This window comes from Vicugna pacos, chromosome 21 (assembly GCF_048564905.1).
Source record: "Vicugna pacos chromosome 21, VicPac4, whole genome shotgun sequence".
Classification (NCBI taxonomy): Eukaryota; Metazoa; Chordata; class Mammalia; order Artiodactyla; family Camelidae; genus Vicugna; species Vicugna pacos.
This window is the reverse complement of record NC_133007.1, coordinates 32,730,892-32,743,918: the sequence shown is the minus strand read 5'-3', so window position 1 is coordinate 32,743,918 and position 13,027 is coordinate 32,730,892. Positions and strand designations below refer to the sequence as shown.

General features: G+C 60.2%; 1 protein-coding gene and 1 long non-coding RNA gene across 6 annotated transcripts in view; one reads left to right on the top strand and one right to left on the bottom strand.

Moving 5' to 3' along the window:
• The window catches only part of ACSF3 (acyl-CoA synthetase family member 3), a 36,524-nt gene extending 27,751 nt beyond the window's left edge, over positions 1–8,773 (bottom strand). For all 5 annotated transcript variants that reach the window (XR_012062924.1, XM_072946818.1, XM_072946819.1 and 2 more), the window contains exons 1-3: positions 8,484–8,773; positions 1,675–2,357; positions 332–487 (exon numbers count right to left, since the gene is read on the bottom strand). Coding sequence is in view for 4 of the 5 variants with exons in the window: in XM_072946818.1 (XP_072802919.1) it covers positions 332–487; positions 1,675–2,357; positions 8,484–8,643 (999 nt within the window). In the remaining variant the exon portion in view is untranslated. The remainder of the gene's footprint in view (positions 1–331; positions 488–1,674; positions 2,358–8,483) is intronic.
• LOC140688143 (uncharacterized) lies at positions 8,726–11,864 on the top strand. Its single transcript, XR_012062925.1, has 2 exons — positions 8,726–8,848; positions 9,831–11,864. It is a non-coding gene; the product is annotated as an uncharacterized lncRNA (long non-coding RNA).
• Positions 11,865–13,027: the final 1,163 nt, after the last annotated feature.

Here is a 13,027-nt window from a genome sequence, read left to right as displayed (position 1 = left end):
AGGGGAGGGGCGACCGCAGAGGCAGCGGTAGTGTGGGAACACAGAAGCAGAGGCTGGGGGATGCAGTCACAAGGCAAGCCATGTGGGTGCCTCCAGAAGCCAGAAGAGGCCGGGAGTAGATTCTCCCTGGAGCCTCCGGAGAGACGCAAGCCTGCCACACCTTGACGTTACTTAGCTCCGTGAGATTCCAGAACTATGAGAGTAAACCTGCGTTATTCAAGCCCCGGGGGAGGGTCACTTGCTCCCGAGGCAGCAGGAATCCACAACTGGCTGTCCACACCCCTGGGTGGGAGTCCAGATCCAGTGGTGCCAGGAGCCCACCCCGACTTACCAGCTGAGCACTGAACTCGGGCAGCATCACGCAGGTGGCCCCCACCCAGAGAGGACACAGCAGCTTGTTGACCACGCCGTGGACGTGGTGCAGTGGGAGCACGTGGAGGATCACGTCATCCTTCGTCCACGCCCACTTGTGGACCAGCCCCGTCACCTGTGGGACAGTAGCATGGCCTGAGAACGGGAGGGAAGCCACCAACAGACAGGGCTCAGAGGGGCCCCAGCTGCGAAGAGGTGGAGGGGGCTCACTCTCACTGCCCCGCCCGTGGAGGGGGCTCTCTCACTGCCCCGCCCTCAGCGGCGTCTAAAGAAGACAGTAATACACCAAGGCTCTGTCGGCTCTCCCTTAACCTCGCCTGTGCTGGAGCAGGGCCATACGCAGTCAGGGGCTTCAGCCAACCAGGAGCCTTCGACCTGGGGGTCCCAAGGCTCTGCATACACTCAGGGCATTTCTCTCCCGGGTGGTCAGAGGTGTGATTTCGGCTCCCACAGGCCCCGGGATCCAGCCACCCAACCTCCACTGCCTGTCTGACCCCGCGAGTTCCGGCACCTCCCACTGCGAGCACGTCCTCTTGTGTGTGCAGTGACCGCCACGTGCACACGGTGTAGCTGCCCTCCCCCCAGAAATGTGGTCCAGAGATGGCCTCTCCTGATGAGAAGCATGTCTTCTTCCGGGAGACAGAGACAACATGTGACCTCATCGTGCTGCAGCCAGCCCTACTCAGGCACCACTGACTCAGCCTGGGACTGGGCGGCGCGGACCTCTGACCTTCCTCTCGTGGCTCTGAACTTCTACGTCTAGGAGTCTTTATTGCACAGGCTAATGCTTTTTGGAAGCAAGAAGGCTGTAAACTGCAGGTAAATGAAGTGGCTGGGGAGTCTTACAGAGACAGGAACTGAGGCTGTGGGATGCAGAATGATGCCCAGGCCGCGGCAACACGAGGTCCTACTTTCTTGTTTCCCAGACAAGCACGACTCCAGGTGCAGAGGGTGAGTCCTGGACATTCGCGTACGGCAGGTCTCTCTGAAAACCACCTCAGATGGCGTCAGGGGCCCATTCTGTGCTCTGCACGCCTCGGGCCTGGAGCCGCCCAGTGGGCCATAAATGTCCCACTTTGGGCGCTGCATGCCTCAGCCCCTCCCAAGAGCCATCCTACATGGTTAGTGGAGCTGGTGGCCCCACGGCCCCAGGACCCTTCAGTGCTGTGAGGTTCAAGTTGGGCTGGGGGGATGCTGAGAGCTGCGAAGGGCCCTACAGAAAGGTAAATGGACAGAAGGCTGCTGCCCCAGACACGGCACCTGCCGGGGCTGGCCTCCCTGTGGTGGCCCCCGAGCACTCACCGTGGCCCAGATGTTGTGGTGGGTGATCACGACGCCCTTGGGCCTCCCCGTGGTCCCGCTGGTGTAGATGATCATGGCACCCCGGTCTCTCCAGTCCCGCTCCGGCACCTGCTCCTCCCCGGGGTCCTTGTCCGCCCCACAGTAGACTGTGGGTGGGAGGGGCAGGAGCGGGACCCCCAGCTTCCTGACCACCGGGCTCAGCAGCTCCACGTGCTCCTGCCCAGCGAGGACCACGGAGCTGCGGGAGTCCTGGATGAAGTACTCCAGCTCGGCCCGGGGGTGCTTTCTGTAGAGGGGGACGGCGGTGCCCCCACTCATCCACGAGGCCCACTGTGCCACCACGTAGGAGACGTCGTTGGAGCACAGGAAGGAGACCCTCTCCTCCCGGAGGTCCCCGTCGGTGCACGCACGGAGCCTGCAGATCTCCCGGGCCAGGCTGAGGCTGCGGGAGTACAGGTCCCTGTAGGTGTGGCTGCCGTGCTGGTCAGCGAGGGCGACTCTGTCCCCAAAGGCGAGGGCGCGGGTGAACACAGGAGCACTTCTGTTGCCGCGGGCTGCCGGGCCTGTGTGCAGGGGGCTGTGTCCTCCGGGCCTCCAGGGAGCCGGCCGGCGGGAGGCCACGGCACAGACCAGGCGCGGGAGGGACACCCCCACGTGGGGCGGCATGGCGGGGCAGACACCGGCTGGAAGAGAGGACACCACAGGTACTGTCCGGTCCCGTCCTGACCCCAGAGCAACCCGGCAAAGTTGGCTTGGCTCAGTCACGAGGTGACATCCTGAACAGGAGATGCCAGCACTCCCGATACACGCTTCTGGAACTTAAATGACCAATGTTTCGGCATTTTATTTAATCTCATTAGTTTAAGGATTTTAAAAACATACAAGGTTCTAAAGCCAGGAACTAAAGGAAGATCAAGGAGAAGCAAACAGAAGGCAGTGCATTTCAGGTAAACTCTGAATAATGGTTTTTAACAACCTCACCCTGGAAGAAGCCAGGTGAGCGGGGTCAGTACTGAGGGCCACAGAGTGAAGGCGGCGGCCCTCGGGCCACACGGTCTGAACGACGCGGGCCCACTGCCTCGGCGGGGGTTTTGCTGACCACAGCCACGGCGCTCCATGCAGAAATGCGACTGGGGAGGAACAGGAACGGGACGTGGACAAAGGGCCGGGGGGGCCGACTGGAAAGTGACGTGAGGATTTTCGACTGTGTGGGGTCGGCGCCCTCAGCCCTGTGTGGTTCGAGGGTCCCCCTACGCTCCCTGTCCACCAGCAGCGGGGCCTAGAGACCCCGGCGAGCAGAACAGGCACGGGGCCGCCTCCTGCTCTTGGACCCTTGCCCAACTGTGGATGTCGAGGAACTTGTCTTAAATAGAGCAAGTTCACCTTTCTGCAGGGTGTCAGTCTTTTTTAAAAAACTGAAACGTAACTTTTTCCTCTTTCCCCTCAAACCTAACCGCTAAACAGTGACCCAAGAGACCAAACAGTCAGGAAGAAGGAGGGCTCACCACGAGCGCGGTGACCCACGAGTCCACCTGGAAGTCTCCAGAGTGCTGGAGAGCAGGGAGGCCAGGGAAAGGGGCCGCCTGACTCTGCCCTGCTCCAGGACACCTCCCTCCTGGGGCAGCTGCACGGGGCCCGTAACAAGGAAGGGCGCCCACTTTCCGAGCTGCCCCTGCATTGATGGCAGCTTAGAGCTGAAGTTCTCTAAGCTCAAGAGGTCGGGAGCCCACCTGCCATCCCACTGAAGACAGTTCCTTCTGGGGCCCGGAGTCCCCACTGCCACACCCTCCCCACGGCCACGAGTAAGGGTCACCGTGCCTCCCTCTCTGGGAGTGCCCTCAGCCAGAGCAGTGTCCCAGACCCAGCTTTCCAAGTCGTTCGCAGAGGGTTTTCACGAGTATGATCTTGACAGTGATAATACACTCAACACATCACAAGGTATTTTCACCTGTGATTTCACTTTCAACAGCTGGATAAACAGGCAACCACTTTTAGCCCTGCCTCCCCCACGAGGGAAGCCAAGCCACCCAGCTCCTAAGTCAGGGACGAGAGCCCAGCCGGAGCCTCCCCAGCCTCAGCCATCCTTCCCGCCAGAGCCAGCCACGCCGCAGCCCAAGGCTGTCAGAGCCCACGAGGGGACCTGATGCTGCTCATGCAAGGCCTGGGGGTGGGGCGGCGCCCCCTGGTGACGGCCTGGGGAGCAGGCAGCGCGACCCCAGGGGCGCTTCCCCCATCAGAGGCCGATGCAGACGCCCGCCAAGGAGCTGTCCGACAACAGCGTCAAATAAGCCTGTAAACTTCGCCTGGTTCCCATAGGCCCAGCAAAGCAGGAAGGTGGGGGTGCTGGGCGGGCAGCCCGCACGCTGCTTCGAGGGCCTGCTGCTCCGCGCTCGGCATGTTCTCCCCCGAAAACTCTCACTCTTCTTTCATCCACTTGCTACAGAGGAAAACTAACGTGTTATGTCTGTGATGCGTACAGTTTTGCTGTCTGTTCTTAATTCAAACAGCAATCTGCACACAACACTGTACAATGACCCAACCAAACCAACCACCTCACACCAGTAAGCCTGCGGCCCGAGCTCCACTCTGTCCTGAGACCCTCCGCGGGCTGGCACTGGTCCCCTGCAGCTGGGGGCCCCTGGTGGAAGGTCGCCAGCCTCTCGGCCAAGCGGGCGGAAGCCTGGCCCCAGGAGGCACCCTTCTGCCCGCAGGGGCATCAGCGAACCCCCCTCAGCCCTTAAGACTCCAGGGCCCCCACCAGCAATGGGTTCTCTTAACTCCCCGGAGGCCCACGCTCCCCGGGTGGAAGAGGCAGAGTCCACAGAGCCCAGGGGGGCCCTGCGCCTTCCCTGTGCGCGGCGCCTGCAGGAGCCTGAGGCAGGATCGCAGCTGGTTTGGCACCTTCTGGATTCTGCGACTCTAGGGAAGCCTGACCAGAGAAAACAAGAAATGCCGTAAACGTGCGAGGTGTGCCAGTTTCAGAAAGTGAGCTGGTGGAGAGCGAACCAGCAGCTTCAAATGCTTCCTTTTCTCACTTCTAGCACGTTCTTCTCTATCTGCCTCACAGGCGGGAGAAAGGAGAACAGAGAGAACCCGTAACAGCACAGCGACCTGCCCGCACAGGGTCTGGGTCTTGGCGGAGGCCAAACTTGCTGGTGACAATGCTGGAGGTGGCCCGCTGAAGTGACAGCATCCTCCGGGGGCTGAAGCTCTGTGTTGCTGCCACAGACAGACACACGGAGAACAGATGGACGCCAGAAAGCGGCTGCTGCTTCTGCGCCTCTGCCCAGCAGGCGTCAGAGGGCATCAGATGCGATGCCACAGCTGCAGGCGTGAGACGCAGCCAGCTCTGCGTTCCTCCGTGCAGATCAGCTGGCGAGGGGCTGGGAGGGGTGAGCTCGGTGCCTGCCTCCCCAGGCCCCGGGGCTGCACCACACTGGGGTGGGGGCAGTCCACAAAACGCTGGGGCCCGAGCACTCTGAATAGGAACCGGGAGACAGGGCAGAGCCCCACTCTGCCCCCGGCGCGGGGGAGGGTGGGCTCACTGACTTCCGACTCCACGACAGCAAATCTCCAGTGGGCACAGATGGCCGTGGGGGCCGGGCAGTGACAGCAGCACCTCCAAAGGGAGACAGAGATGAAGCCACAGGCCCGAGGCCACAAAGCAGCAGGCCAGGCCTAGCTGCCCCGTGCTCTGAGCTGCTCTGGAACACCACGTGTGACGAGGCGTACCCGAGGGCCAGGTCTGTGACAGGGCGCTGCCCGGAGGGCCCCACACACGTTCACTGGACGGCGCCCCAGTCTAGGGAGGCCCAGAGCGTCGACTCAGCCCCGCAAAGGACACCTAGCAGACCCTTCAAAATAAGACACGGAACCAGCAAAGGCAGGACCTTTGCTCCCACATGTGTGCTTTTAAATGCATCCCAAGGAAATTAGAGGTGCAGGTGGAGTCACGCACAGGGCGCCCCCTGCAGGGTTATTTCTAACATGAAGCCCGGGGCTAAGCTGTGGTCCTGAGGGTCTCAGGACACCGGGGCGCGCACATGTGTGTCAGGCTGGGGCCATGGCCCAGCCCCGGAAGCTCCCACGGTGCTGCCCAGGGACCACAGCACAGAGACAAAAGGAAAACCTCCGGGGGTCACGAGGTGGCACGGCCGCGGGTGACTTTTGCTTTCTTAGTGTTTCTCAATTTTCTCCAGTTTTTCTGCAATGAGCACGTATGACTTCTGTAATCAGATTTTTGAGGTCTAATAAATGATATTTTTAAAAATGACGATACTTCAGCTGCAGCGTTAAAATTTATTTTATTCAAAAAAGATGAAAATATTAAAAATATTTGTTCTGGATGGCAGATCTCCAGGGTAATTGTCTACAGCTCTTTAATTTCTCAAAGTGATAGGAGCCAATAAAAATGAGATAACAGCCTTCATCTTAATTAAAGCGAGTGGTTCACGGAAGGCTTGCGCAGACAGTGAGGAAGGTAGTCCTCACAGAAGCGGTCTGAACGCCCGCTGCACTAGCACCTCTGACTGGCAGCAGACACCTGGCCCTGAGTCTCCTGAGTGTCTGGGAGGTGGTGGGCCGTGAGGGGCTCTCGGCAGGGATGGTGTGGGTCAGACAGGCCCTGGCCTGGCTCCTGCGCAAGTTCCGTATAGGCAGGCCCTCCTGAGAAGGGTGATGTGGCCGAGCTCAGGGTGGGAGGGAGCCTGCCAGGTCAACCTGCAGAGGCCCCGCAGCTGTGCTCACACAGGGTGCTGGTGGGGTGGGTGCTCACCCTGGAGCCTCACTGCAACAGTTTCTTTTCATTTGGGTGAGTACTGCCACTCACCCCCAAAGAGGCTGCACTCATTCACTCTCCCACCAAACATGGGAGCACGGGGCCACTTCTTCAAGAGTCCCCTGGGTGTGTGACCCTGAAACTATTCATTGTCAGTTCTTTCAATACAGAGCTAAACTCTTCCAGGTCACAGGGATCAGGGACTCGCCTTCAACAAGCAAAAAAAATTTGTTCAGAGCAGATGACTGTGTCCTGAGCACCCCCAGTTCCAGAAAGTTCCAGAAAGACAAGAGCCCCCATAGGGAAGGAGCCCACACCTTCCAACCACCAGGCCCCCTCTGGTCCCGGGGCTCCCATCACCCCCAGTGGCACAGCTTGGAGTGATGCTGCCACCAGATAAATGCAATCTGGCCATGGATTCTCCCTGTCTCAGTTAACCGACTTCATAAAACCAGCATCACCCTGCAGCCACATGAAAGAATCCCAGCCAACAGCATAGAAACCTGAATTCTGCTGAGCCAGACACCTTCTCCCAGGAAAGGCTGCCTGCGCAGATTCCGTCAGGAGGCAGAAGCCCAGCTAGAGAGCCGGCAGAGGCCCCTTGGTGTGCCAACCACCAGAGTCTGGGGCCAGACCACCAAGGCCCATGGACCTTTCAGAACACATGCCAACACCAGGAAGGTGACACCTGTCTTTTCCTAACCAGGGTGCTGGTTGAGAGCACAGACTTTACAGAGTCAGAACAGCCCCAGACTGGAACATTCGCTGGCTCTTCCGAGTTTCCTCACCTGGCTAAGCCCTGGATTCCCCATCTGTGGAGGATAACATCAAGACCGGCCACACACGGAGGGGAAACAGTCTCCCCGCCCTCAGTGCTGGGCTCACCAAGGGGCCACGTGCCAAAAATTACTTGATAAGAATGATACTTGCATTCAAATGAAGGTGGCTGGTTTCGAAATGAATAAAATGGCACCTGATGGATCAGCAGCACCTGCCCCCCACCCCCCAGCCCCTGCCTGCTGTCTGCTCCCTGGATGAAGGTGTGGGGTGGGAGCAGTGGCCCACACTCTCCCTCCCATACACGACATCCTTTCAGCAGGGTGCCTGCGGTTTGGGGTTGTTCTCAAAGTCGTATTTTTAAGCAACAGACCTTCACACTGCACTCATGAGTGTGCATTCAAATCAAATAACCAAAAAGGAAAACACAAGCTTAACCCCGTATCCATATTAGGACGTAAGGCGCTGTCTGAGATGCGGTCTGGAGGGACGAAGCCTGCTATCCCATGCCCGCAGTCAATCCACAGCTGCCGTGTGCCTTGAGGAGCGGTTCTGGGATGTGGGTTGGGAAGCAGGGACATGTGAAGACCGCCAGACTTGCTAGACTGCCAGGTTTCACGTCGGAGCCGCGTGGGGGGTGGCAGCGGGAGCTGAAACCCACTGCTGACGACGTCTGTGCTCCTGGGCCCAGCACTGGTGCCTCCCCCACCCTCAACCGTCCCTACCTAGGTCCCCACACAAACACCTCCTCTCCTCAAGCTGGGAACCTACAGACCCCCAGACACGGGATTCCTGTTGCCGTCCTTTCCGCATCTGGCAAACTCCTAACCATCCTTCAAGTTGGCTGCTCTCACGGCCTTTTAAAAACCTCCGACTTAGCATCCAGCCCTTGTTTACAGAGACCGATCCCAGGAGCCGGCCGTCTGCCCCTACGCACCCAGCCCCGCCCACGGAGCAAACGAACAAGGGAGGGGAGGGGACTGCCGGCCCACTGAGGACGGAAGCGGACTCCTTTCAGACACGACCGATCTACTTTCTCTCCAACGGTGGCTGAACCTGGACTCGACGAACTCCAACCCCCCTCCCGGGCCTCCACGTGGTGTCGGCGCTGCTGGCTCCGCGGGGGGCGGGCCGGGCCCCCACGTGACGCGGCACCTGCGCCGGGAGGGGGCGGGGCGCGGGACCCCGCGGGGCCTGGGGGGTGGGGAGCGGGGAGGCACGGCGCGGGGGCTGGGGGGCGGGGCGCGGGATCTACCTCCGCCGGCGGGGCTCGCGCTCGTCCTCCTCCTCCTCCTCGCCGGGTGGGAACCGGAACCGGAACTGCGGCTGCGCGCGCACCCCGCGTCCGTCGCCCCCGCGCGTCCCCCGGCGCGGCGCGGCGCGGCGGCGCGGGTTCCTGCCGCGAACGTTCCCATCGACGGCGCGCGTGGCTGCAGACGGAGCGTCGCGGGCAGAGCCGGTGACGGCGCGTTCCTGGCCCGGGACCTGGCGCCTGCGAGTTAACCGCTCGCGGCCCGAAGCGGGCTGGGAGCCGGCGCCGACCCTAAAGGCGGCTGCAGGTGTTACGCCGGGTGGTGCTGGCCGGAAGGCCGCTCCGCCCAAACGGGCGGTTTCTCCACGGTAAGAAGTAAACCAGCGCTGACGGCGGGGCCGCGGACGCAGAGGGCGCGCCTTCGCGCTGTGCACTTAACAACGCGCGAGCCGAACGTTAAGCGTCGTGCTTTGTTCGGAGGGCCTGGCGCCCGGGAGGTCGGGGAGGAGCCAGAGTACAGGAGGTTTGGGAACGAAGGCCATGCAATCAGAACATCAAAGGATTGGTGTTAATTAAAGAAAACCAGCCATCCCAAGTTAAGGAATTTAGCACTTTTCTCTATAGGAACACGCAGAAGTCTGGGCTCATGGAAATCATTCCTTTCATGTGCACCTGAGTCTCTGGGGCCAGTGTCCTGTGCTTCCACATCCTGAGTTCCCTCCGCCCACCGTCAGGCTGGTGGCAGTGGCTGATGGCTTGGTGGCCACAGCATCCTTCGTGTATTACATGGCAGGCAATATTTTTTATTCACATCGCCCTCCTCCCTCCCCGGCGCCACAGTGGAGGATGCAGAAGCCACTCTGGAGATCCTAGACCCCCAGGCCAGGCTGCTATCCTGGAGGAAGGAGCCAGTAGGGAGCTGAGAGACCTGGATCCGGGCCGAACCAGAACTGGGCCGCTGCCCCCTTGGTGTTGGAAGAGCTAGTCTGGCTCTGGGTGGTGTGTGTTCAGGAGCTCCTGGTGGTGGAGAATGTGATGCCCCAGGGAGAGGGCTGGGAACCTCCCAGAAACAATAAAGTGACTGAGATGGAGATAAGATCTCCGGGCCATCCATGTGGTCCAATAAAACAGCAGCAAAGGCAGAGTAACCACTAGGAGGCTGGGTTCAGACAGCGCTTACAGAGTTGCGATAATGTAGTATGCGTAATTACATGCGATAATGTAGTATGCGTAATGTAAACATCAACATGCAAACATTGACGGTGATCTAACTGCAGACCTGAGGGAGGGGGCGGGTTCAGGAAGGGTTGTGGGGCTGGGGAGAGAGTGAGGCCGCGGTGTCCATCACAGGAGCATACAGTGACAGTGCGACCATGGAGACCACTTGGACACGTGGAGGTAAATATCAAGAGAATCAGGTGCCTCTGATGATTGGGAAGGCAGGGGATTCTTTAAACTGTGTGGATGTGTAGTGTGTGTGCATGTGATGAAACTAAACTAGGCCATAAAATAAGTTTCAATGAGGGAGGGATAGGAAACACATCAAGGGTGTCCACGTGGTCATGTGGCTCCTGTCCACCTTCAGGCAGCCCCTGGCCAGCACTGAGTCACCTCGGCCACTCTCTGCCCTCTGGCCCCCAAACAGTGCCACCCCAGGGGTGTGCCTTCCACCAGGTGCTGTGAATTCAAGAGAAAACAAGGAGACCACACGGCCCGGGAAGTACAGGCATGAAGCTGTGCAGACACACGGAAACTGCTGGCAGCAATCTGCAGATGGATTCAACCAGCATAAAAGAATCCCCTCGCGCCTAAGATTTAAAAGTTGGACCACCAAAGTGTGTTTGCCCTGGGATTTCCCACCATGTCCCTGGACAAGCTCCAAAGGACCGCGTGAAGAAGGGGGATGCTGTCCTCCCAAGAGGCAGGCTCCTGTGATCGCTGACCCCTACCCCGGCCTCACAAGCCCTGGCTGCATGTTGTGTGTGGTCCGGGCAGGCGTGGCTTCGGGGCCTTTACGTTGGTGGAAGCTGGCCCTGCATGTGAAACGCTGGAGGCCCTCTGGGTTATCTGCAGCTCGGAGCTGGGAGATGAGTGCCTCTGTGCCCTTGGTGCACCTGGGGAGCCCAGCTGTCCTGGACTCAAGCTGCCCTTGGGTCTGACCCTGGAGGAGAGCTGACCCAGGAGGGTGTCTCAGGTAGTCAGCCTCAGCAGGGCTGTGGGGTGCTGGCCGATCCACCTGCAACTGCCTCTGGCTAAGAGCCCCGAAAATTCAGGGGAACAGGGCAGGTGTCCAAATGTCTATAAAACGGGGTGACAGCGCCCCACTCCGTGTCTGGCTTAATCCTGCTGGGAGCACCCAGGAGCCAGGACACTTAAAGCTGCTCAGAAACACTAACTGTCATTACTGTCCATCCTTGTCGGTACCGGCAACTTTAGCGCCAGCCCCTCAACAGAGACCCCCGAGCAGGTGCTCAGTCAGTGGAAGACAGACGGGCGGGGTGGCTCCTCTAGAAGGCAGAGGAGGGCCCTGTGGCCTCTGCGTGGGGTGGGTGCTCCTGCCTGCCCGCACCCAGGAGGCAGGCTGAGCCTCCCCACCCGACACCCAGCCCTGAGCCCCTGTCCACTCCCCACCCAGGCTTTCCCAGAGGAAATCCTTGCAGCTGGAGCACGCAGGGAAGCGGTAGGAACCCCGCTCCCTTTCTGTTCACACCTCCAGCTTAATTAGCCCAAACTGCGGGGGGCGTGTGGGTCACACCTTTTCACTTGATGAAAGCAAAGCACAGATGCGCTGGCAGCGGTGTCCTCGCAAAGGGAGCTTCCGCCAACTGCGAGCACGGTGCCTTCCCGCCCGCAGGGACGGCTGTCACACCAGGAAGGGCCTGACGGCACTCAGAGGAAGGACTAGTCGTGGGTCTGCCTGATGTGAGTCGGGCACGACCTGGGTTCCGACCCTGCCTGTGGCCACTGGCCTCCAAGATGCCCCCACGGTCCATGCCTGCACGCAGCCCCGTCCCAACCGAGGAGCTGAGCGGGGCGACGTCGCGACGGGCACCCAGCTTCCTCCTGGCTCTCTGGGATCGGTGGGGGGCACCTGGTGAGGACGCTCAGGGGGCCGCTCGCCCGCAGCCGGGCGAGGAGCCTCCTCAGGAGCAGACCCTCCAGCCCCGTCGACGCCGCCCTGCTGACTCGCCGGCTGTGACCTCACCCGAGGCCAAGACAGAGCCGCCGGCTGAGCCGCTCCTGGATCCCGGACCCGCAGAAGCTGTGACGTAACAAATGTGGCATTTAAAAGTTGTTCAAAGTATAGTGATTTTCATGAAAATGTAATTTATGTAAACGTATAATTTCTTTCTTACAGTTGTTTTGAATGAGTTGATAAGAAAACGTTTGAGTTTTCCTCACTCATTTTAATTTCTAACACGGTAAGGTTTGAGAGCTATTACTCATAAACAGATGCTTACTGGGGTCCCTGGTAGTTTTAAGGCTGTCAAAGAGCCGAGACCCCTCCAGACAGCCGCTGGGCCCCCGGGAGCCAGTGGAGAAGGGAGAGCCTCTGGGTGATGGGCGGCAGGGGGTCAAGAGGAGAAGCCCCAAAGCAGGGCTGTCAGGGAAACAGCGGAGGAGCTGCCTGGATTCGGGGTGACCCGGCCCCACCCCAGCAGGGTCATAGCCCCCAGTTGCGCCTGGGTCTGAAGACAGACCCCAAGGTGGAAAAGGGCTATGGAACACCGACCCCAGAACTGCCCTCTGCACCCGGGTCCCAGCAAGTGTCATGCCTGGGCTGTGGGTCCCTTGGTTAAATCTGAGAGGACCTGCCCAGGGGTCAGACAGGAGGGCAGGCTCTCCTTGGGGTTCTTGGGTCTTATATCCAGATGCCCTGGAGAGGAAGGGACCCCTCACTGGCACAGTGACGGCAAGGAGGAGCGAGGGAGGGGGCTGCCTGGGGTGGGTGGCCGGCAGGGCGGTTCCAGGCCCCCTCCACTCACAGCCACGTGGCCTGGCCTGTTTTCAGGGATCCAGCTGAGGTCCATCAGCCTCCTGGAGCTCAGCTTCGAGGCCCAAACTCACTGCCCACTCCCCATACTGGCCCACGTGCCCTCACTGACCACAGAGCACCCCACACCCCCATAGATCAGGAAACCGCTGGCCACCCATGAGCGCCCAGACAGGCTCTCTCCCCTCATGGCTCCTTGCCCTCGTGAGGCCAAGATGACACAGGCTCCTGACGCAAACAGGCCTCCTCGTTTAGGGCGAAATAACAGGAAATCCCAGGTGAACATGAGAAATGATCTCCAGTTCCATCATGTCCCCCAAACCACCCCCAGCCCCAGCCCTGCCCTCCTTGTGTTCCCCCCCCCCACACACACGTGCAGGCACACACCCGTGCCGCTTCTGTGCTCTTAGCCATGTCCCCCAAAGCACCCTCAGCCCCAGCCCCAGCCCTGCCCTCCCCGTGCCCCCCACAGGCACACATACACATGTGCGCACACACCCGTGCCACTTCTGTGCTCTTAGCCAGGACATCTGTGAGCCTCTCTTTGTTCCTC